General features: G+C 37.9%; 1 protein-coding gene across 4 annotated transcripts in view; it reads right to left on the reverse strand.

Annotated features, from left to right (window-relative positions):
* Positions 1–363: 363 nt before the first annotated feature.
* PLXNB2 (plexin B2) overlaps positions 364–26,327 on the reverse strand; it is a 376,688-nt gene continuing 350,724 nt past the window's right edge. For all 4 annotated transcript variants that reach the window (XM_083365660.1, XM_083365663.1, XM_083365662.1 and 1 more), the window contains 10 exons: positions 21,597–21,753; positions 19,043–19,143; positions 17,915–17,999; positions 14,119–14,273; positions 11,045–11,205; positions 8,425–8,572; positions 7,217–7,281; positions 4,318–4,393; positions 2,166–2,240; positions 364–501 (listed from right to left, as the gene is read on the reverse strand). In XM_083365660.1, the coding sequence (XP_083221786.1) occupies positions 397–501; positions 2,166–2,240; positions 4,318–4,393; positions 7,217–7,281; positions 8,425–8,572; positions 11,045–11,205; positions 14,119–14,273; positions 17,915–17,999; positions 19,043–19,143; positions 21,597–21,753 (1,128 nt within the window). In that variant the 3' untranslated portion in view covers positions 364–396. The remainder of the gene's footprint in view (positions 502–2,165; positions 2,241–4,317; positions 4,394–7,216; positions 7,282–8,424; positions 8,573–11,044; positions 11,206–14,118; positions 14,274–17,914; positions 18,000–19,042; positions 19,144–21,596; positions 21,754–26,327) is intronic.

Consider the following 26,327-nt stretch of genomic DNA (forward strand, 5'->3'; position numbering starts at 1 on the left):
ATATGCTATTATTTTTTCTAGTACAAATATTGCTTAAAATATAAAGAAATTATAGGTAGTGATTTTACTAGCATAATGACTTCTAAAAAACGCAGATGTTTCAAAAATTGTACTATTTGATTAAATGAGTATAACTCCCCCCCCACCCTTCCCTCCCCCTATGGACCTCCCCCATGTCCCTCTCGAAATTCATTTATACACCACACAAGATTTTAATTAGAAGCATAATTTACAGTAAAAACTCTTTACATTACAGTGGTTCTATATAAAAAAGGAGCCTTTTGTTTTTTTCATTTAAAATTGTAATTACACATTAAAAAATAGAACACTATTTTCTCATTAGGGAGAATGAATTTACACATCTTCAGATCAGACTTTTTTATTGCAGCTTTCAAATCAAAGGTCAGTCACTTTATGCTCTAAAGCAGCTGCTATTTGCTGTAATCGAATAGCAAGCTGCATTTTTTGTGCAGCTGGGTCTTCTTCTAGTGCATTTATAATCTAAAAAATAAAAATAAAAGGGAGAACATTCAAGTCAAGATATTACAATATGATCCTATAAGTATTTCTGGAGAGATACATTCCAAGGGTTTTAAAGAATACTATCTATTAATCAGAAAGAACCTTCCCTGGTATTGTGAATCTGCAGAGCCATTTTCCTCATTGTGAGCAGACAAGAGACAGTGAGATTTTCAAAACGTATGAGAAGAAAATACTATCAAATGGATGGCAAAATGTATCCTCTAACTACTTCAAGGATGGTAAGCCAGGTTTGTGACATTTGAGGCTTCCTGGACATTTTGTTAATAAGCAACTCCTCACTCTTCTTGTTTAATATAGCTAGGAAATCTGCTACATATGAGATGGAATGGGACCTTTAGGCTCCCACCCTTGGCCACACATCCTTTACATCTTGCCTAACGCCTCTGCCCATTTACCTCCAGCATTTCTCCTTGGCTGGCCCTCCCCCACCCATTCTCCCTGGCCAATGGGTCCCTTGCCCTCCACCCTGTGCCCTTTGGCCTGGCCCTTTCGCCGAGGCACCCTTTGTCCCAGGCTTTTGGCTGCACGGGACAGATAGCCGCCAGCCAATCGGGTGAGTGGCAGGCAGAAGCCATGGTGCTGCAGGGGGAAGAGCATGTGATGGGCTGTGTTGTGGGGTAGCAGGCGAATGGTGCTGGTGCAGCTTCTGCGATTGCGATGGGTGCGCAGGCGAATGGCAGGGCTGGACAGCTTCAGCGATTGCAGGGGGAGCAGGTGGGTGCACAGGCGGATGATGCTGGCACGGCTTCTGCCATTGTGGAGGGGGTGTGGCATGGGGGCGGCAGGCCAACTCCCTGTTGTGTGTCAGGCTGGAGTGCCATTTGCCTACGCTCCCCCACAATCACGGAAGCTGTGATAGCCCTGCCATTCACCTGCACACCCACCGCAATCGGAGAAGCTGTGCCGGCACTGCCATTCACCTGCGCACCCCCACCTCCTGCAATTGGAGAAGCTGCTCCAGTGCCATTCACCTGCTGCCCCACAACACAGCCCCTACGATCACCCATCGCACACTGCCCTTCTACAGCACCATGGCTTCTGCCTGCCACCTACCCGATTGGCTGGTGGCTATCCCATGCAGCCAAAGGCCTGGGACAAAGGGGGCCTTGGAAAAAAGGCCAGGCTGAAGGGCATGGGCAGAGGGCAAGGGGCCCATTGGCCAGGGAGAATGGGTGGGGGAGGGCCAGCGGAGGAGGAACACTGGAGGCAAATGAGTGGAAACAGAAGGAGGAAGGAGAAGGAGGCATGGCCATGGGTCCTTGATTGAAGGTCCTAGACCAGGGGTCCCCAACCTCTGGTACATGGACCACAGCATGCCAGCAACTGGTCCACACAAAGAAGCAAAGCCCCATCCGCAGGATACAGGCAATACACAAAACCACGCCCCCTCCAGTCTGCAGAAAAACCTCTCTCCATGTAACCAGTCCCTGAAGATGGGATTCTTCTGAATATGCTTTAAAGATGCATATTTGCCCTGTAAGAATTACAGTCTCTTGGTCAAAACCAAGCATCCAATAAGCCAGGAAATTATCAGCTGGGAGGCAAATTAGTTTGTTAGATCTTACCCACCTTATGACTTTGTAGAGAATAATAATAAAACAAACTCAGTGGTGGAAGCTTACCTCATCATAGTACTTGTTAGTATATTGGTAGAGCTGGTGTAAAGCCACAAGGGTGTTTAATGAGTCTGTGTGGGCCTATTAAATTAAACAAGAAGAAAAACACTATGTCAAACACAGAGCTGGCTACCCAAGAACTTTAATGAAACCTATATAGATGCACCAGAGGTAATATTGTTTCTCTTTCTATCCACAATTTTAATAGGTGTCCAGGTTGATAAAAAAGCAGAGATGATTTTTTATCAGAAATATAACATCAAGCTTGCTTGCTGATTTGTTAGTCACTACACCGTTTCCCCTACAGTAGAAATTGCTGTAGAATAAATAATACCCCAAGCAGAAACCAACATTACAGGTGTATTTGCCAACTGCTTCACCTGTAATCTTTCCATTTGTTAACATTATATATATCATGGAGAAGGAAGCAAGCAGTAAAAATTACATCCATTTTGGATGTTGGTCAATTTTACTGTTCTAACTCCAGTCTCCCCATTTTAAAGAAAGTTGTGGAGAAGATAGTAGTTGTATAACTGCAAAGAGCCCAGGAGGAAATGTTTTATTTGGATCCCTTAGAGCTGGTTTCAAGTCTGTGGCTGGTATTAACCTTACATAGATTGCTCTTGTGCACAAACTATGAACAGATCAGGGCAATGAAAATTGTTCTCTATGAGGAAGGTAGATAGTTTCTAAATAAGATAGATGGACAGACAGACAGACTGATGCAGCTCCCCTGGTCTTGCTTGTCCTATTAGGGCGTTTGATAGCATCAGTCAGGTATCTTACTGAACTGACTTTGAGGTACTATTTCCTGTGGGAAGCAGTATTCTCATACTTAACATCTATATGAAGCTATTGGGTAAAGTTGGGTAAGGATGATTACATTCAGGCTTAATCTCAGCACAACAGACTAGTTATGGATTCAGAAGCCTTTCATTACTAGAGATAATCCAATTTTGGATCGCTCTGGTTCTGTACTGTGTAGAATTAATTTGTATCTTAGGGGTCATTTTAGATGCACCTGCTACCTGAGGAAAAGGGAACTAGGAAATGCCCTGCCCAATTTCATCTGGTCAAACCAGTTATAATAGCCTTTTTTAGGCTGCCCTACTCACAGTGACACATGCTGACTAATTTAATGCACTCTACATGGGCTGCCCTTGAAGACAACCCAGAAGCTTCTTCTGGTCCAGAATGCAATGGCTTATGTAATGATAGGAACTGATAGATTTTCACAGATACCATTTTACCAGAAAGAGATGTCTAGTGATGAGTTTGATTCTGGGGACAATTTCAGATGCTTTGGGATAGCCCAGATCAAAAAATAGACACTGCAAGAAAGTTTGGTTGGTCCTATCATAAAAACATTTCCTGAGAGCCTTGGGAATACACTACTGATAAAAAAGATGTTATGGATTGGATGTTGTGGTTGTTGGTCAGAATACTGCTGCTTTGTTTTCTTATTGTTTATGTCTTATTTAAAGCTTACTTGAGCTTTGTTGGATTGAATGGCATATAAAAGAGAAATGGATCAATCATTCAGTCAGTCTGATCTGGTTAACCTGACTCAGGGAACTATGAAAATAAAACTGGTTTGAAACTACTAAAGATTTTCCCCCATTGACCTCAAGTGTGGTCAACCATTGAACCAAACTATTAGGAATGCCAAAACCTTGGGGGGGAAAGTGGAAAGAACTCCAGAGGACTGATACAAAATAGGACATATGGTACAAATAACCAAGACAAACAAATAACCCAGCAGCTTTACTTTTATCAGGTAAGGTAAAGGTAAAGGTTCCCCCGCACATGCGTGCTAGTTGTTTCCGACTCTAGGGGTCGGTGCTCATCTCCGTTTCAAAGCCAAAGAGCCAGCGCTTGTCCGAGGAGGTCTCCGTGGTCATGTGGCCGGCATGACTAGACACCAAAGGCGCACGGAACGCTGTTACCTTCCCACCGTAGTGGTCCCTATTTTTCTACTTTCATTTTTACGTGCTTTCGAACTGCTAGGTTGGCAGAAGCTGGGACAAGTAACAGGCGCTCACTCTGTTACGCGGCACTCGGGATTCGACCCGCCAAACTGCCTGTCCTAACCCACTGAGCCACCGCGTCCCTTATCAGGTACTGTACATTTAAAAGTTGTTTCCAATTTTGTACTTACTCGAGAAATCTCTGCTAAATGTGTATTCATATCTTGATCACTCACTTGTACCATCTGGCGAATACCTCTATAATAACTAGAAAAAAATGTTTTAGCTGAAATAACAACCTTTAAAAATACTTTAACACTTTGTACTGAATTTACGACATTTTCTTAATAAATATTACTAGATTGAACTAGAACTTTTAAAGGATAGTTGCTGATTTTCATCTTGGATATATTTATATAAAAAGATCTGATCTCCTCCTTATAGATTAATGTCAGGAACTGAAGTTTTCTCCATGCTGGATTTTGCAGGATTTCAGACAGTGCAATTATTCACAGCTAAAATAAATCAAAATAGCAATAGTTTCCTATGATGTAGAAACTATTGGCCAGGGATTAGCAATATTACAGGGACAGGCTACAAGAAACTATCCGCTATTGTCATGAGAAGAGATGGAACCATCTTTTGGTCTATTTTAGGGGAATAATGTCTCCATGCTTATTCTTAACTGTCTTAACCAGGGGTCTTCAAACGTGACTCTTTTATGACTTGTGGACTTCAACTCCCAGAATTCCTCCTAGCTGAGGAATTCTGGCGTGCCTGGCTAAGGAATTCTGGGAGTTGAAGTCCACAAATCATAAAAGGGCCAAGTTTGAAGACCCCTGGTCTTAACTCTAGAAAATCACATTTGGGGCATTTTTTGGTTGGGAATTTAAGTATAATGGAAGACATCCATTTTCATCACCATTTTCAACTTTAGACAAAATTCATGAAAAAACAGACTGTCAAAACTGTTTACTTTTTGCTGTCGAATTTTGGCAGAGAAACTTTAGGATACCCATGGGTTGTTAAGGGTCTGCTTATGGCTCATAAGCTATTTATATCTGGTGGTATTATGGCCCAAATCCCTGCCAGCCTTTCTCCTATTCTAAGAGCTGGAGGAGAACACTTGATACTTATAAGCTAACCAGGGCTAGCCAAATAGGGTGCTTGGAGGACAAGACATAGAGGTAAATGACTTCCTATAGAGCTTTCAAGTCAATAGAGCTTCTATTACATTCATTCCTCATTATACCTTATTTTGAACATAAGCATTTCAGTGGATGGCTGCTCTTAAACCCACTAAAGGCTCATAGGCTTGACTTATACAATTTAGACCAGAATTTCCATCACTAAATGATGTGGTTATAAAGCGAGATGTCACATGACCATTTTACCTAGCAATCACAATCCCGGCATTCCTGGTTGTCATTGTTAATCTAAAATCACAGACTGTTAAGCAGAATGGGTCTCAGGTAAGAAGTGTGGGGGTGCCATGGGGAGATGGGGGAAAGCCCCAATTGCCCCATCACCCTATGTTACACAGGTGCTACTGTGCCCAGCTGACCTTCACTGTTTTCCTACTGCTTCTAATGTGCACCCAGCCTGACCCTACTGTATTCTGGTCCTGCCGAGTCTTCTTCTGAAAGCTTTTTCTGTCATTCTCCAAATCACTTGTGCATGTCCCATTCTAGTGATCCTTTAGAGACCTTTTGGTGTTCCCCAGTTCTCAAAGAACAGGTGTGCTATTTGGAGAATGGCAGGAGTCCTGTTCTCACAGTGCTTTGGAAGTCCTCATTCTCCAAATTGCACACCTGTTCTTGCGAGAACTGGGGAAGACCAGAAGTTTTCTGAAGAATCTCAAGAAGAGGATGCACAATTTGAGAATGAGTGGTACATGCAATTTGGAGAATGAAGTCTTGCAAAGCACCATGACAACGGGGGTCCTGATGATTTCCAAATAATGTTCCTATTCTTGTGAGTCTTTGAGAAGACCAGGAAGTTTCTAGACCATGAGAACGAGGCACGCAATTTGGGGAAGGAATTGGGAGTGTGATTTAGAGAAGTAACTTGGAGAACAGTGTGTATGGCCTCAGGAAGAAGTCCTGGTGCGGCCAAATGCTGCCTTGCATAAGGTAACTTTGGGCACGAGCACTGTCATAACTGTGAATGGTCAATGGACAAATGGTCATAAATTGAAGACTACCAGTATGGTCCAACATGACTTCCCTAATCATCTGTCTAGCACGATGCTTTCTTGTGGTTCCCAAATAGATTCATTAGTGGAGAAACTGTAATAAGGATATGGCTCATTTGAGTATCTGCTATACCCCAGCACATTTTGAGGGGCAAGAGATCAAAAGGTACAGTAGAACAATCTGTGCAGCTATCTAAAGCACCCACAAGCCCAAATTTCTCAGATTCAGCCCCAAATGTTTTATGTTGCTTTTGCTGAACTTCCAATTGGTGACTTCTTTAGAGTAAAGGCAGACCATTTTTTCTAGCCTACCTAGAAAATTTTTATTTCCGAGTAGATGATACCTTCTAAAAATTCAGGCCACAGGAAGTTTGCTAAATCTTTATGATATTATAAACATTTGCTTCCTGACAGATATGTTGTCATACTTTTTTCATTTTTGAAAGTGTTTCTTGGATGGGGAATTAAGTAAGTATCTTATTTCCTAAATCCATACTATGCACAAACATACACACATGCCTGAATCAAACAGTGAAAGCCATCAGACTGAAATACTGGAATAAATTACAAAGGGAAAAATCATGATTTTTAAAAAGCCATTAATAAATTCAAATGTTGCAAAATCATTCTACACATTAAATCAGATTCATTTGGCATTGCTAAATTTCTGTCTATTTTGAAAATGAATATATTACTGTTATATTATTTGAGTTTATCATTCTTTTGTCTAATTGCCAGGTCACTTTTATCATGATAAATATTCTAGTAAAATTATTTTTATCTTGATCATTTTTACTCAGGATAGAACCAACTTGCCCTAAGCAGAGATACGGTGTGAGAAACAAATGTTTTGTCCCGAGAATATAAAATAATAAGTTATAGTTCTCTCTACTTACTCTTCCACCATCTTCTTATATGTAGAGATCTCTTTTGCATAGAGTAATTTGTTACTTGGAGAATCCTGAAAAACAGAAAGCAACGAACCTGATTTTTGAAACTCATAGATTTGTTTTTTCCTAGCATTGCAGAAATTTGAAATAGAAAATCCATTCCCTTCAGTAAGGTGTATGTCACAGCATCGTGAGTAATAAGGTATACATAATTCAAAATCTGCTTTATGACAGGTATAGGATCATGACTGAAGTTCTACCCCTGTTGTTGACTACGATGCTAGGATCATCAACTTGTACTTTCTCCTTCCTTTATGGATGCTGCTGCATACCATTTGGAAAGCAGAATATTGATATGTTATATCAACAGCAAGAAAAAAAACTCATGGCATTTAAGAGTTATTTACCTTTGAAAACAAGCACGAAAGAGAGAGACAACCCCCCCCCCCAAATCTGTTGCTGCTGTTGGGAAAGCAATTCTTCACAGGCCATGTAAACATCTATAGAGAATCCAATTTCTGAAGAGCAGATTAATCCTCCTTCAGCATCTGTATTCTGAAGCCTCAGAATACATTTTCTTTATTGCTACCTCCTGCTCATGTGTTTATTCAAATGTAACAGCAACATTGTGATTCTTTCTCTGCCCTCTACCTTTTCCAGTCCTACCTCTCTTTCTAGTTACTCTCTCTCACAACATCTACTAGACCTCATCAACCCTGGGTACAAGCAGTTCAGACTGGACTCAGCGTATATTTTTCTTGATACCAGGACTACCAGAAAGAAATTAATTAGAGAAAAATTTAACTAAGCCATCCATTTTGGGTGGATTTACAAAATGTCCAGATGCCAGAGAAACAGGTAGGGAGAATTAAATGCTGGCAGTTTTTCTGACAGAAGGGATAAGTAGTTATTACTCAACAATGGTGACATCATTTTTTAAGTAACTAAAAAATGCTATCATTAGATGCATGATAGAAACTGCAGGAAATAAATATTCCTGATTCTGTGAAGCCGCATAAATACAGGTGATGAAAAAAATGAATTAATGCCTTTAACAAAGACTTTTCTCTATTAGTCTTCCCAACCCGGTGTCTTCTAGATGTATTCAGTTTTAACTCCTTTAGTATAGTTGGCTTCTAGGGCAACAGGACTGAGGAAAGTGGTTACAGATTGCTGTGTGTATCAAAGACATAGAACTGAAGATAAAGTTTTACCCTGCTTAGTTTGTGCTCTGTTCTTGTGCAAGCATCCATGAAAGTTTGTGCAATGACTGATAAGGAAGCATCTACTACTTCATGAACGTGAACATCAAAGATGAAATGGGGATTTTTCAATATGTTCACCCAGAACCTAAGGGGCAAGCTGGAAAGAAAACAATAAATAACTGAAAGCGGTATTCAGGAGTGAATGAAAAGGTAATACTAACAAGCAAAAAGTGTTATTGTTAGTAGATCACTCTACCATAATATATCATTTGATTATATACTTTAGGTACAAAGTATGCTTCTTTGCACATTATCATAAACAGGAATTCATGGCATTTGGATTAATAGGATCAAGCATGCATGTCCATACATTCTACCTTATTATTTCTGCTTTGCTCCTCTTGGCAACCCAAATAGCTAACTAAATCATGACTGGCTTGCTATTATATTCAAAGTTCTATTCATGGACTTGTTGGTGTTGATTTGGATTCTTTAGGAGAGCAACAAAGCAGAGCGTGGTTTCAACAAATGCTAAGGATATCCCAGATAGTGTTTTCTCAGTTTATATGAGGAGCACAAGTAGAAAAATAAGCCAGAATGCACCAATGAGCTTACTTATGCTGAGTAACCCAGAAGATTTCTACCTTAATGTGTCATAAGCTTCCACAATGTGCTTGTACGCTAAAAAGAATTTAAATTATCTGAATGGCAATTTGGCTAGCTATGGGTCAAAAAGCTCCATGATGCAAACAAATGCTAGTTTATTTAGCAAAAGCTCTTTAGCTCTGTAATAAAGATTTCTATGCAGTTGTAAGATTCTGACTATTTGGTCAAAATGCAGAAGCTTAGCGCTCATGCTGCTGATAAGTATTGATTCCAAAGGAAAGTCCAGTTACAGAAAGAATAGAGGTAAAGGTTTTCAAATTAAGCTCAACATTTGGTAGACAAAAGTGAAACAAGAAAGAATCTGGGCTGCCATACATTCTGTGCCGCGTCTAGAGCTTTTCAGGTGTAACAAGCAATAGCAACAAAAGTGAGTAGCCCTTCTCTTTTGTAAAATAGTGCTACTGATTTCAGTGAACATCTAGAAAATTCTATAGACAAATCCTTTGTTGTGATCCCACTGTGATCTCCAGTGTTGGGGCTCACTGTGCAGACCACCACCTAGTATTTGTGAATATTGGCTTTTCACTAATGTCACATGATGTTGTAGATGAAGGGACTGTTCACCATTATGTATGGTGAGTTATATACTCCTTTGTAACGGCTGAAAAAGGCTGCTTAAATTAGGGAGAATTCCAATCTCCTGTTTTAATGTTTCCATCCTCCTCCTTTAATAGTTTGTTCAATATATTCTGTCTGATTTCTCCTTTGTTTGTCAAATCTTTGCATCACTTCATTTTAGTAATTGTTTTTTATCCATTATCAATAATTTATGCCACCCAGAGTTATTGTGAACTGGGCAGCTTTTCAAATTTAATAAATTAAATTACACTGAATCTTGAGGTTTTCCAAAAGTTTGTGGTTGAGCAATATGAGTACCCAGAATAGCCAGTGTGATGCAGTGGTTAAAAAAATGAACTAGATTGGAAAGTCTCAGAATCAAACCATTTTCAGCCTAAGACATCACTGAATTATACTGGACTGGTCATTCTTTCAGAGTCTAGCCCAGACATGTCAAACACAAGGCCTGGGGGCTGGATCTGGCCCGCGAAGTGGTTTCATGTGGCCTGCGAAGCCATCCTGGAAACAGTGAGGGAATGGCCCCCACTGCCTTGGCCCTGGCCCAGAGACCCTCCTTTTGCCAGAGACCCTCAGATCTGTCCCACTCCTGCCCAGGACCCCATAGGCACCCTTGATGCGAACGATGTAGAGCTGGCCACGCCCACCCAGTAGGCCATACGCACTCTAGCCACGCCCACCCAGTAGGCCACACCCACCTGGCCCCTTGAGGGCAACGGCAATGCTGATGTGGCCCTCAATGAAATTGAGTTTGACACCCCTGGTCTAGCCTAACCCAGACTTGCTGCTCTGAGGATAAAAGTAAGGGAGAACCCTGTATTTGCTTATCTCAAATGAAGGCAATGAGGGATACAAATTTAATAAATAATAAATAAGTAAAATGCATCTGTTTGAAATAGAAACTGTGACCATTGAGCTACATACTTGCATACACTTTTTATTATTAGGTATATGGCAATTTCCCCAACATTAGAAAGGGGTCATGTAATCGTTGATTCCTGAGCTGATAAAGATTTAGAAGACAGTTGTGTAAAAGGCCAGGAACAAGGTTTACCTTTCTCAGCAAAGAGGCTTGTTAGTTCACAATTAGAGGGGAAAACAAAGAGGTCTCTCATATAAGATCCCATGAACTTACAATCATTTACATTTTTTGAAGTAAAATAAATAATTGTTTTATCTGCTTTCAGTACTCTATGTTTCAGAGTCGTTCTGAACTAGACAGCTTTACAAATTTAATTTAAAAAAATGCATATGTTGAACCCTTCTCTGGAAGCTTGATATAAACTTGCTTAATTCTCATTTTTAGCCATAGTAATAACAAATAGAAAGAAAAGAAACAAACAAACTTCTTGATAGTTAATGATGTACTATTTTTCTCCCCAGCTACCTGTTTGTTTTCCAGATGTGGATGGTGTCCTCATCTTTGATATCATGCTTCTCTGCTTGCTCATCAAGAAAGTCAAAGAAATATTTCACAGCTGGTGGAACAACATGGTGTGAATCAAGTACACTATGGAAAAAGTTATCTACAAATTGCTGAAGTGTTCCCTAAAGGGGGAAAAGCACACACACAGTACAAACATTAAAAAATCAGGTTATGGTGTTAAGTGTAACATTTTCCAGCAGATCCTTTCAATTTATATGGCTGCTTCCTAAATTGACTTATAGTCATCTGTGCAAGACTTTATCCCAAATGGCCACAGAATCACAGTGGCTCCAAGTGCTGCATTTTTCAACTATAAATGGGTTGTAAATGCTCTTATGAGCATAAAACGAACATTCATAACAAATATTCCAGGGACTTCAGAAAGAATAATTCTCTGCTCTGTTTAAAGAGGTGGCAATTTCAGCATTGTGGCTCAGGGAGAATAGAAGACTCTAGTCTGAAATAAATGGGCAAACCAATAGCAGGAATTAGTGGGAGAGTAATGTACTTAGAACTGAGCTTTCTGGGTATATTACAACAACAATAAGGAGCTGAGAGGTGCACTTGATTTTTATATGATTTAATAACTTTAGTAAAGTTCAGTATTTCTTATAACAAGTGTGTGGACGGATGAAGGAAGGAAGGAAGGATGGAAAGAGAGAGAAAAAGAAAGAGAAAAAGGAGAAAGAGAAAGAAAGAAAGAGAGAGAGAGAGAGAGAGAGAAAGAAAGAGAGAGAGAGAAAAAGAAAGAGAGAAAGAGAGAAAAAGAGAAAGAAAGAAAGAATGTGCAGTTAGTGCACTCAAACAACGCATCAAAGATCTGGAAATCCAATAAGTCTGCTCTTCCCAAGAATATTTTTTTGAGCAGTCAAACTCCTCCTTTTAAAGTAGTGAGATACTTATAACATATAACTGTCCCCAAAATCTGAACATTAGCATGCTGAAATGCACTTCCCACAGAGATTTTGGACGGCCAATACAAAAAAACCCATATGCGCTGAGATTGTACCCCTGTGGACAAGCGGCTATTGAAAGTACAGCTCATGTCCTGCTATACTGCATCTTCTATAAGGACTCATAGACTCAATTTATAACACCTTGCATAATAAAATACCAGGGAAAATTGATCTCTTCTTTGTACAACTGCTGTTATCAGATCAGAACAGACTAGTTTCTTTGAATGTAGCCAAATGTTGTTATATTAGTGGCATACATTTGTATGCCAAATCACTCTAACTGCCCACTGATAGTCCACCCCTAATTATAATAGGAAGGAAGGAAGGAAGGAAGGAAGGAAGGAAGGAAGGAAGGAAGGAAGGAAGGAAGGAAGGAAGGATGGATTACCTTTGGAAAACAATTCATATTTAATTGGGATGCATAAACACAAGAAGAAGACTGTGCAATCCAGTTGGAGATCTTGCTAATAAGCCAAGGATTTTCATACAAAATCAATTTGGCTTGATGAAATTTTAACTGGTCCTTTCTGCTCTGCATGTCACATTTTCTACAGATACTGTTAAGCAGATTTGGCTATCTTTACACAACAATAAACAGCTCACAAATGAACTTCAATATACTTTACATGAAATTATGCACTAAGTTGCTATAGATACTCGTATTAATGATTACAGAAGAGGACCTCTTGAGGAATTGTTCCTGGGCTTTAAACTAATTTAAGCCCTATTTAGGCATGCAACTTTCCATTTATATGAACAATCCTGCTGGGCGTTCCTACAGATCAGTCATATAATGTATCCCTAGGCCAGTCATCTGCTTATTCAGCATGAACCTCTCTGAGGGGAACTGCTCTGGCATATAGAGTATCACGTGATCTAGAAACCTATGATGTACACCCAGAGTCTTTTGCAGAAATTGGTGCTATTCATGCAGAACCTATAAAGGTATTTAGCACCAAGGACAATGGACTCTACTCTGCCATTTTCCAAATTTATCAATACCTAATTATAGATAACTCAGGTATTTAGAATTTATCAACACAGCCTAAATAACTACATAGACAGGATAAGTCTACATATATGATTTTAAAAAGCCCCAGTATTATGGGCTTTTTTAAAATTAAAGTTTAAACTGGGCTTGGTTTCTTTGAAACAGATAAGGAGGAGCATTCTAGAAATAGATTAAAACAGAACTTTTTGGGGGGAATGGCTGTGGTAAAAAATGAGCTAGTGTTTTCTGATTTTGGTTGCTTCTATTTGTTTAATCACTGCTATACTACATTTTTTGTGGAATTTTTTTATTTTTATTATGGAGAGCCCCAAAACATAGAGATATATGAATCTAATAAATAAATAAATACATTTCTATTCTTCAGTCAGAGATTTAACAACAGTGTTAAATCATTATTCAGAACCTTTTTTGGGATGCTGTAAATGTTCAGAATTGAGGCTGTGGTGGCTATTGGGAATGACTATAACAAAGGCTGGCATGCGTAGCAATAACCTATGATATCAATTTATCGGGATGCTCCATACCACATATATCTTGTTGCCCTTCTTTCTATTTCTTCTTTTTGGTATGAGATGAGCATTTTTTCCAACCTATAGTTCCCCATTTAATTTTTAGCTGTTAAGGTTACAGGGCTTAGGTTATGCTAAGGTTCATTCATGGAAATAATCATAATACTGAGGATTAATGTTTACTTGGCAGAGTCCTTTTTTAAAAAAAAAAAAAGAACAGTGTCAGGAGAAGTAGGAAATATGGTAAGATACAAGAAAATGAAAACACTGGAATGTTTGTTTGGGAACTCTTGGGATTCTTTGTTATCTAATGGACACACAGTGGATTATTTCTTGAATTTTCAAAGAATAAGTTTATAAGCAAAGATGAAAAGACTTGAGTGGCTTTAACATCAATGAAGCTTAATTGAGATGTATTAATTTCAATGCAGCCACTCTAGGTATTTGTACCTAGCCAATGTCTTTAAATCTAAATCTTAATTCTAAAGGAAAATTCTACATCTAAACTCACTGTCTATTTAAACACAGTAAAACTTGGCTCTTGGCAGTCAATTTTACCTTCACAGAGAGTAGCCTTGTCAGGTAGATTTCAGTGATAGCTTTGGTCCTTTCCTTCTCCTTCATACTCCCTCTTTTTGATTTACCTTCATCAACTTCATCTGCTGCTCGAACTAGATGCCAGATCTTATTTTCTTCTTCCAATAAAGCATGTCCTGAATAAACCATAACATTTCAAAGCAATCAACAGATGAAATGAACTCCACTGACTGAGCAATTGATTGCCATGCCTAAAATAATGTCCTACCGTATTGCAACTAAATGCCATATTTAATGGCCTGCAACAAATATTATTTACGTTTCATAAATGAAAGGATCCCAAAGTAAAATCTAAGCTATATTATTCTTGCTTATAAATTCTAGATTTTCAAATGAATAAGTTGAGGTAATTTTAAAGTAAAACGGCAGGGTATTCCATGCCCCACTTTCTCTAATCCTCAGAGCTATTTCTGACCATGGTTGATCGTATTAGTTTGAAGAGGGGAAAGCACAAAAACAGTAAAGTAAGTCAGTATTCCCTAAACTCTGTTGTTAAATCTAGCTACGTCTACTTTGTGATATGGTTTCACCTATTTGTTATTCGTAGACCCTAAGAAATATAAAGTAGATCCCAGCAATTCAAAGTTTATCATATGTGTGCAAAATTTAACTTACACAGGTACTCTTCTACATTACTTATGACCACAATTGGGACCAGAATGTCCATTAGTAAGCAAAGCAGTTGTTAACTGAATTGTGCCCAATTTTCCGACCTTGTTTGTTATGTTGATAAGCAAATTACTGTCGTAAAGTGAATCATGCAGCGGTTAAATCTATCCAGCTTCCTCTGTTGACTTTCCAAATTGGAAGCTGGCTGGGAAGGTTGCAATGGTGATCAATGACTCTGGGATGATGCAACTGTTGTAAATATATGCTAATTGCCAAGTGTCCGAATTCTGATCACATGTCCGTGGGGATGTTGCAACGATGGTATGTTCTGAGTAGTGGTTTTAAGTCACTTTTTTCAGTGCAGTTATAGCTTTGAATGGCTGCTAAATGAATAGTTGTAAGTAAATGACCACCTGCAGATACCCAAATGAACATAGATTTCCTATTTGTTTTCCTATATTTATATTTAGGTCTTGGAACATTCTTAGGTAGTTACAGAAGTGATAAAATCTCTGGCTAAATCAAATTATAAAATACTTGATTTCTTACAGTCCCGAATGTCTTTATATTTTAGAAATGTCACATAGACTTCATGTCTGAAGACACCAGAATTTGTTCATTTACAACACATCCCCTTTTGTTGATAATGAGATTCTTAAATCAGACACAGGCTGTGTGTAGGAAAAATCAGACAATTTTATGATAGGATCCTGTGATTTTTAAAAATCATGAGTGTGTAATTCCATTTACAGATGTATTTAGATGTTCATCCCAATTAAAAAAATTTTCTCCTAAACTAAGATTGTAATGCATTCTTACATGGTGTGGGAACTGGAGACCTTAAAACAAAGCTACTTCCCATTCCAGATCTCTTGAAGAGTATAAACGTAGTCCATCTGTATAATTATATTGTACAGTTCAAAGCAAAATGGGCACCGTGAATGATATAAAGGTTTAAGCAATTACAAGTCTGCACATTAAATATAAAACTTTTGATCTACTGTATGAAGCTGAATAAATGTACAATAATGGCAACCAATTAATTACAGCCATGGTACACTCACAATGCGTGTATGTCAGAAAGGTCAAAGCATAAAAATATGTACATAATGACATTTCTAACAATTCTGAATTGTATTGTTTTTTATTCAGTTTCCAGCAGCATCATGACTTTTAGCAATCAGAGAAAAAGCCACTATGGTACATTGTTCTTCCTTTGGTAAGACTGATAATTCCAAGGCCAAAAAGTAATGAATACCTGCCATTTTGCAGAACTATTGATTTCAAAAGACCAATAATATGAAAAAATGCAAAATCTAAGCCGGCTGAACTTCAAACAGTTTTATGGTATAATGTCTATTGTAAATACTAAATTTGTAGTTCATGAGCCTTGGTGTCACAGTGGTTAAAGTGCAGTATTGCAAGCAAAGTGTGGTACTGCAGGCAAACTCTGCCCACAGCCCAGAATTTGATTCAGCCCTCCATTTTTCAGAGGTCATTAAAATGAGGACCCAGATTGTTAGGGACAATATGCAAATAATACTTATGTTGGAAAGAGAGTGCTGTAAAGTACTATGGGGCAGTATATAAGTCTAAATGCTATTGCTACTGCTATGAACCCAAGTACATAACCTATAAAACAAACAAATGGACTGTCACTTTGATGATACCATTATTTTCAGAATCATTTTCATAAACCAATGGTACTTGGATGATTCAAATCTTTAAAAATGAAGTCTGAAAATACCCTAGGGAACATTTTTTCATAATTATGGTAGCTGCTAATCCAGAAGACAAATCAAGGTTTACCAGCTGCAAAGATCATGACAACCACTGGATGGGAGCCAAGAGACACAGAAAACCTTGCTTTTAAATAGTAATGTCGGGAATTTTGCAGATAAAGATCTCTATCTAGGATGGAGAGTCTTTGCAAAACCACACTGATTTTTTTCCAGATTTACTTTTCTATAAGGAAACAAAGAACTTGTGTTCCTCATATAAGTTTTAACATTCTATGATTGGAGAAAATGCTATAGATTATTAATAGTCAGGTTACTAATACATGGAGTTCAGCGTGACTGGATTCTTATTTCCATGTAACTTATTACTACTCAACTGTGTGCTACATATGATGCTGGAATGTATACAGGAAACTGTATTATAGAAAGACTAAGACTGTAAGTTGGAAAGTGTCTGATTCATATCTTATCTCAATTATAAATCTTTGAAATAACATTGAACATTGTCATTATAATCAAGATGCCTTACAGAGATATACAAACCTCCTGGGATAAAGAGAAATAACTTGAGTTAAAATAAAATATTTGTTATTGTTAGAAGAACAAAGAAAAACTATAATGATTTTCTATAAATGCAACATTTGTGAGAAGTTAGCAAAAAAAAAATCACTACTGAACAGGGATCCAAAAAAAGGAACAGTCAAACCAATATTCCTACTTTCAAAATCCCACTGAAATGAATGCAATGCCCCATTTGTGCAACTGCAGTCATTTAATTTAGAAATGTGAAATGTTATTGCATTTATCCCCTAGGATCTGTAATTAGCTACTGTATTTACCTCTGTTAAAACATCAGCTACTAAACAATTTACAAAAACTTCTTAGTGAGCTGTAAACCTATTTTCTTTTATCTATTATTTAATAAAAACCAACTTTGAACAGTGTCTAGTTTTATCCATATTGATTTTTAAAAGGAGAATCAAACCTAAAGGAGTCAACCCAAAACAATTCCTTTTAAGCCACTATTTTTTTTGTAAAACTGGCAAGAGTATTTCAATCAATCTCTTGTTCAATGGAAAACACTGTATCTGATTAGCCAATGAATTACAGCACAAATCATTGTCAGTGTAGGTTGCAGATTTGCCTGGTTCTCTCATTTTATAGCTTTTCAAATAAACTGACTTAGCTACATGTTAAATGATAGCTTTCCAGAATTTCTCTGCATCACATTTTCTATGTGGTTTAAAGAATGTAAAAGGCTCTTTACCACTTTATCTCTTTAAATGGTTTTGCAGCACATACCTATATCCCAAGCTAGATGCTATGATTATATAGGTAAACTCACAGTATCCAGCTTGTTTTCTGTCATAAAACAGAACCTGGCTGAAAGACTAACATGCTATACGTACGTTCCTCTGCCATGTCTTGTTGGTGATCCTCTGGCTGTTGAGAAATCCCCATTTTTGACAAGATGAGGGTAGCACCATCTCTTACCTTCAAGAACATATATATGCAACAAATTGGTCAGAACAGCAAAAATAACTCTTATTCCTATACAGTTTCTATTCCCTAGGTAAGCACTATAAGCAGTATAAGAATAAATTCACCTTTCTTGGCCATTATTTTTTACAAGGCATTCAATTATTATTTTTATGTACTGTATATATGCCACTGAAAGAGACAAAAAAGCACCTAGTCTTCCATTTTTTAGTCTTCTAAATACTCATTGGTGAATAAAACTAGGCCCATCTTTGTAGTCATTTTTATTTTTTTTATTTTTATTTTAATTCCATTTATATCCCGCCCTTCTCCGAAGACTCAGGGCGGCTTACAAGCTTAGCAGTAGCCTTCATTCTATGTATATGCCTGCTTGTTAGGGCTTTCACACCCCCCCCAAGCGGCATTATTACAAAGTCAGCTTATTGCCCCCAACAATCTGGGTCCTCATTTTACCTACCTCGGAAGGATGGAAGGCTGACTCAACCTTGAGCCTGGTGGGATGCGAACCTGCACTAATTGCAGGCAGCTGGTGTTACTTAAGAAGGCATTAGCCCACTGCTCCACCAAGGTTCTATTTGGGAAGGAAGTATCATGGACAGTTCTACCCAGATTTTTTGCCTGTTACTGAAAGGTATTTTTTATCAGTCAATCTCACATTCAGGTCCTCAAATTCTTTTGAGATTAGAACACTGACATTCACAGAGATTAGAGAAGGCACGCTTCATTCCTTAAGTTTAACCCTTGCCGGAAGGATTTCTTGCCGGAAGCATAATTGATAACAATTTCTGTGCTGGCTTTAAACAAAGATAACTTTTTTTTAAATCACTAATACAGAATTTGCCAGTATTCAAAGAGCTGCATTCAATAATTGCCCACTTGTAGCATGGCAATATAATTTCAGGTTCTGAGGCTGGTCTTTGCTAAAAGAAAATAGATATTGGATATGATAGGAAGGAAAGGGAAATCACTCTTAATGAAAAGCTGTGCATTACTAAACAGTAGCAAGGAGGTGTAATGTTTCCAAAATGCTTCCTTACGTTATAGTGCATCAGGGTATTGATGCGCTTCCACCTGCCTTCCCTTTGTGACGTTAAATCCAAGTCTGAGAGTATCTGTGCAGTAGATCCTGGACGCCACTCTGAGGAGCAAGAAGAAAAACATTTTACAGGTGTCCACCCAAAAATAACCTGCATATAAAAGGAAGCTTTCACCTAGCAGATTACTGAAGTCTTGCAGAATTCTGTTCTCTAGATCCACCCACCCAAGCAATCGTGTTTTTAAAAATGATAAATTAGATTTAATAGAAACGTTATTTTCCTATAGTAGAGACAAGGCATTGTATAGTGGGATAGCTCCTTCTCTCCCACCTATTCTTTCCCACTACTGCAACGCTCTCTACATGGGGCTGCCCTTGAGGACCACTCGGAGGCTTCAGCTGGTGCAGAATGCGGCCACGCGAGTTGTGATGGGGGTTTCCCGATACTCCCATGTAACACCTCTACTCCGCGAGCTGCATTGGCTCCCGGTTGCCCTCCGGGTGAGATTCAAGGTGCTGGTGATGACCTATAAAGCCCTAAATGGCTTGGGTCCGGGATATCTGAGGGAACACCTACTGCCGGCATCAAGCTCCCTTCGTCCAGTGCGCTCCCACAGGGAGGGTCTTCTCAGGGTGCCACCAGTAAGAGATTGCCGGCGGACAACACCCAGGGATAGGGCCTTCTCAGTGGGTGCGCCTGCCCTTTGGAACCAGCTGCCAGTGGAGTTTAGGACTGCCCCCAACCTCCGTTCATTCCGCCGGGACCTGAAGACCTGGCTCTTCGAGCTCTCTGGCCAAGGCTGAGAATTTTAATTTTAATTTTAATTTTAACTGGGGTTTTATTTGTTCAGGGACGGATATAATTTTTTTAACTGTTTTTAACTTTTGCATTTTTTGTTTTAATCACCCTGTAAACCGCCCTGAGTCCTTCGGGAAAGGGCGGTATATAAATATAATAAAATAAATAAATAAATAAATATTCAAGAAGTCAGGCTAGAAGATTCTGCACTGCTACTGCTGGGCCAATTGCTCTTTCTCAAGCTCAACCCCCCTCACAGGGATGGTGTTGTGGGGAACATAGGCGCAAGAAGGATAATTAGGTATGTTTGCCACTTGAGTTATTTGTAAAAACAGTAACGGTAGAATAAAAATAAATAGTAATATAAATAAGGTGGTTAGTTTTAATAGGAGGTTATATAGAGGAATCTCTTGATTTGATAATGGGCCAACAGAGTCTTACTGCTCTCTGATGCTGACATTAAGGACGGTCTACACTTGTCTGTAAAGGTGTGTTGTCATAAAACTTTATTGGGGTAGTCTGCATATCTAGTTAAGATCCAATTTATTTTAAGATTATAGACATACAATTGTTGTCTATAAGTAGCAATTCCCCAGATGTTTCATTTTTTCTATTAAAAAAAAAGCCAAAATCATCACTAGAGGAGGAAACTCCATTTAAGAGTTGAGATGTTTAGAAACATAAAACATTCCCCCAAATTTAGTTCTAATAAATGATTTTTGTTCGTATTAGCATATTGTTTTCAACTTTTTTTTTCTTGGAGGTCAAGAAACAATATATTTCAAAGTAAAGATCTTAGCTTGCATAGTGTAAGCATGGTCTTATTGTGCTTGTGGGATACGCCCCAAAATTATATCTTTACCATTTTTAGGGAATGTTACATGTAGTTCAGGTAAGACTAGTTTGCACCTTCCCTGGATTACTAAGAAACATTATGTAAAAGCTTGACCAAAGCCACATATCAGATAATGTCCATGGCATATAGAACATTAGAATTTGGAATATTAAGAGAAGTAAATGTAAAGAGCAGGAATTAAATAATAACAATAACAATATTAATAATAATAATACAAATAGTTTGTATGTCGATGAAAATAAAGGGGAAAGGATGTTATATATTTCCAGGTAGTCTAATCCTGTTGGTTGGAGTGGATTAATATATGCAGGGAAATTATCTGGTTCTTTAAATTTTTTAATCCTACTGCTTTTAAATTGTTTTTTTTTTAAATAATTATAATTATTACCTTTAACAGATATTTTCCTACCTACAGCTCAGCTGAGTTATAAATTATTATATTGCTGGATACATTATGAATAGAGTCTACATCAACTGTAGCATTTCTGTACGAAAAACAGATCAGTAAATTGTTATAGGTACCGTAAGGAAATTTTAACTCCACAAAACCTACTAACCATAATACAAAGAGAGGCAAAGTGTGTGGGGGGGAAGTTATTGCTCTTGTTTCTCTCCAAATTTTATTTGTTCAGGTAGGAAATTACAAGGGGAGCCATACTTTATCTTCCTTATCAGACAGAGTGAGTACTTTTCAAGTAAATGAGAACTTCTGAATGTATGGAAATTGGAAAAAAGTTGGGGTAGAGTTTAGTGGGCAAAGTACTTTTTCTTTTTTACTTTTAGATTGTTCCATGGATTCCGATGGAATTACTAAGTCAATCTTTTGGGGTTTTTTTGCAAACATTTGCATTTTGACAGCAATCTGTTCTTTAAAATAGATTAAAAAACTCAGATACATACCAAGAACAACACTGTCAGGCTTTGGCCACTGTGAGTAAGGCAGATTTCGATATACTTGGTCTATGATCTTTTCTTTTACTTGAGAAATAGTGTCACAATTTAGCACTTTTACAGGTATGGATTCTGTGCCTTCATCTTGAACAATCACATTTACAGTCTGAAAGGTTAGAAATTTCAGTGTTATTGAAATCACACAAGAAAAGTCAACACTGGTATAAACTTGTCTATTTATAGGTGGCCCAGTTTATGTCATTTCATATATTTTTCTCTGTTTTTTGATGGAAATGGAGTCATACTGAGATTTCTATAAGAATTAATAAACTACAGGTGAAACTCAAAAAATTAGAATATCGTGCAAAAGTTCATTTATTTCACTAATGCAACTTAAAAGGGGAAACTAATATATGAGATAGACTCATTACATGCAAAGCAAGATAGTCCAAACCGTGATTTGTCATAATTGTGATGATTATGGCTTACAGCTCATGAAAACCCCAAATCCACAATCTCAGTAAATTAGAATATTACATGCAATCAATAAAACAAGGAGTGTACATAGCATAATATCACACCTCTGAAAAGTATAAGCATGCATATGTACTCAGTACTTGGTTTGGGTCCCTTTTGCAGCAATTACTGTCTCAATGCAGTGTGGCATTTATCAGCCTGTGGCACTGCTGAGGTGTTATGGAAGACCAGGATGCTTCAATAGTGGCCTTCAGCTCTTCTGCATTGTTCGGTCTCATGTCTCTCATCTTTCTCTTGGCAATGCCCCATAGATTCTCTATGGGGTTCAGGTCAGGCGAGTTTGCTGGCCAATCAAGCACAGTAATCCCACGGTCATTGAACCAGGTTTTGGTGCTTTTGGCAGTGTGGACAGGTGCCAAGTCCTGCTGGAAAATGAAGTCAGCATCCCCATAAAGCTCGTCTGCGGAAGGAAGCATGAAATGCTCCAAAATCTCCTGGTAGATGGCTGTGTTGACCCTGGACTTAATGAAGCACAGTGGACCAACACCAGCAGATGACATGGCTCTCCAAATCAACACAGACTGTGGAAACTTCACACTGGACTTCAAGCATCTTGCAGTGTGTGCCTCTCCATTCTTCCTCCAGACTCTGGGTCCTTGGTTTCCAAATGAGATGCAAAAGTTGCTCTCATCAGAAAAGAGGACTTTGAACCACAGAGCAACAGACCAGGCCTGTTTTTCTTTAGCCCAGGTAAGACGCTTCTGACGTTGTTTGTTGTTCAGGAGTGGCTTGACAAGAGGAATACGACATTTGAAGCCCATGTCCAGGATCAGTCTGTGTGTGGTGGCTCTTGATGCACTGTCTCCAGCCTCAGTCCACTCCTTGTGAAAGTCCCCAACACTTTTGAATGGCCTTTTCCTGACAATCCTCTCCAGGCTGCAGTCATCCCTGCTGCTTGTGCACCTTTTTCTTCCACACTTTTCCCTTCCACATAACTTTCTATTAATGTGCTTTGATACAGCCCTTTGGGAACATCCAACTTCTTTTGCAATTACATTTTGAGGCTTTCCCTCCTTATGGAGGGTGTCAATGATGGTTTTCTGCACAACTGTCAGGTCAGCAGTCTTCCCCATGATTGTGATTCCTACTGAACCAGACTGAGAGACCATTTAAAGGCTCAGGAACCCTTTGCAGGTGTTATGGCTTAATTAGCTGATTAGAGTGGGACACTTTGATTCTAGAATATTGCACCTTTTCACAATATTCTAATTTACTGAGATTGTGGATTTGGGGTTTTCATGAGCTGTAAGCCATAATCATCACAATTATGACAAATCACGGCTTGAACTATCTTGCTTTGCATGTAATGAGTCTATCTCATATATTAGTTTCCCCTTTTAAGTTGCATTACTGAAATAAATGAACTTTTGCACGATATTCTAATTTTTCAAGTTTCACCTGTAGTCATCACTTTTAACACTGAATCTATTGAAAATATAGCAGGTCTTCAATATATTTCTGTATTATCACAATTGGATCTTGAAGACTTTTTTTTTAAATTAAACTGACACATATCATCAGACTAGTGGACCAGCTACTGTTTGTAGATGCTTAGATTAGTCCATTAAACTTACAGGAAGACACTCATTAATATTAGAAATTCTGTCAAAACAGCAGAGAAAGCAATTTCCAGATACGTAAAGCTTCACAGAAATTTAATTCCTACTATAATCCCCAAATATCAGTTCTGATTGAAATAGACTCAAACTCTTAAATTAAAAGAGGCAAGTGTAGTCTAAAAACCCTTATTATAGCTGGCAAGCAAGTACATTTCAGTAAAAGAGCATATAATACACACATGACATTCAAGAGATATTTTGGCGAACATTTTTTTACTTACATATACAGTAAAACATTGCTTTCATGAGCCAATTGAGTAAGGGGTAGTTATACATTAGGTAAAAAAATTAAGCAATTTGCTGCAAATTATATTGTTTGCATATGCAAATTACCACACATTATGTAAATTTAATGTATAGTTAACCTCAATTTAATTGCCTCATTCAGAACACTTGTCCAGATACCCTGTTATTACAAAGATTTGTCTGATTTACCAATCTGTAAATGCACTGCAGCCAGTCCACCAAATGAGGTTGACTATAAAATTACTCTATATTGTTTATTACAAATTACTTCCATAGTTTTGATTTGGCAATTAAAAATGATATATATTTAAACTTGACTAGAAGGTACCTCTCTAGGGAGAGATTCTAAACTACAATGCACTGCTTATCACACTAGCAGATAAAACAGCATTTACAGATGCTTGATTTTACTGAATATAGTGGATTAATGTTAGTAATTAACTTTGTCACTAATTACTTTCCTGCAATTAGATTTATATTTCAAAAATGAGCTGAAAAAAGCATATAATTCTAACAATCTATTATCTTACAACCAAATCATCCACTGATGTAGTTTGCTTCAATTGATTTGCAAATTAAAAATCAAGAAAAAAAATGTGAACAAGGGTACCTCTATGGATATGGTTTGGGATGCTAGCAAGGCCTACATGAGAGGGGTGTTGATATATATGAATAATAAACATAGACGTGCTGTGGAAGCTAGAAGGAAAGAACTGGAGAATGAAATAAAGGAAAAAGAAAAGGCTTTGATTTTGAACTCAGAGGATGTGAAGATTAATTATTAAATTGTTAAGAGGACAATTTGATAAATTAATGGCTGACCAAGTGGCAACCAATTTGCGGTTTGCCAGGCATAATACTTTTTGCAACGCTAATAAACCAGGTAGATGGTTAGCTTATAGATTGAGGAAAAAACAAAGGGCTTCTAATATTGATAAGATTGAGCATAAAGGAAGGGTTGTGTTTCAACAGGACCTTATCAAGGACGCATTTGTGGATTTTTATTCTAAATTATATGCTAAGGAGAAAATTAATGAAAAAGACATTGATATATATTTGGAGAATGCTAGCATCCCGGTTCTTACGCAAGTACAAAAAGAGGGGATTAATCAATTGATTACAGAAGAAGAAATTTTTACAGCAATTAAGGAACTGAAGGTGGATAAAGCACCAGGTACGGATGGTTTGACTGCGGCCTATTATAAAAATTTGCAATTAGAGATGATAAAACCGTTAAAGGAACTGTTCCAGACAATCCAGAGGGGGGGAAAGGTGCCACCGTCTTGGAGAACAGCTTTTATTTCCTTGATTCCGAAGGAAGACCAAGATGCTACTCAAGTTAAAAATTACAGACCGATATCGCTTTTAAATACAGATTACAAGATATTTGCTAAGGTTTTGGCTAATAGACTGATGAGGGTTCTGCAACAGGTGATTCATGGGGACCAAACGGGGTTTATTAGTGGTAGGCAAATGAAAAATAATGTTAGGCATATAGTTGATGTGTTAGAGTTTTTGGAAAGGAACAACCAGATCTCTGCGGCGCTAATTTTTTTAGATGCTGAAAAAGCCTTTGATCAATTGAATTGGCAATTTTTGTTGAAAGTTTTAGACAAAATGGATTTTGGGGAAAAATTTTTGCAACCGATTAGGGCATTATATCAAAAACAAACTGCCCGAATTATAGTTAATAATAGCCTGACAGAGGCATGTAATATTGAGAAGGGCACAAGGCAAGGGTGTCCGTTATCGCCCTTGTTATTTGTGTTAACATTAGAGATATTATTGGTTAAAATACGGAATTCGGAAAAAATTAAGGGGATACAAATTAGAGATCAGGATTATAGATTGAGAGCATTCGCAGATGATCTGGTTGTTACAGTGACCCAGCCAGAGAACTCTGTTGTGGACCTGATGGAGATAATAACACAATATGGGAAGGTTTCTGGATTTAAAGTTAATATACAGAAAAACAAAATTTTGGCCAGAAATATGACAGTTTCGCAAAAGGCTCTCTTAGAAGGATTAACTGGATTTGAGATTGTTAAAAGGGTTAAATATTTGGGGGTGCTTTTGTCGCCCTCTAATACAAAGTTATATAAAAATAATTATGAAAAACTATGGGGGAAAATTCAAAGAGAATTGGAGAGTTGGGAAAAATTGCAATTGTCTTTGTTGGGACGGATTGCAGCAGTGAAAATGAATGTCCTGCCTAAATTTATATTTTTATTTCAAATGATACCTATTCTTAAGAAAGATTCTAATTTGGAGGAATGGCAGCGAGGTATCAATAAATTTGTGTGGGCAGGGAAAAAGCCATGAGTTAAACTTAAGATTA

The sequence above is a fragment of the Vipera ursinii genome, assembly GCF_947247035.1.
Source record: "Vipera ursinii genome assembly, chromosome: 6".
Classification (NCBI taxonomy): Eukaryota; Metazoa; Chordata; class Lepidosauria; order Squamata; family Viperidae; genus Vipera; species Vipera ursinii.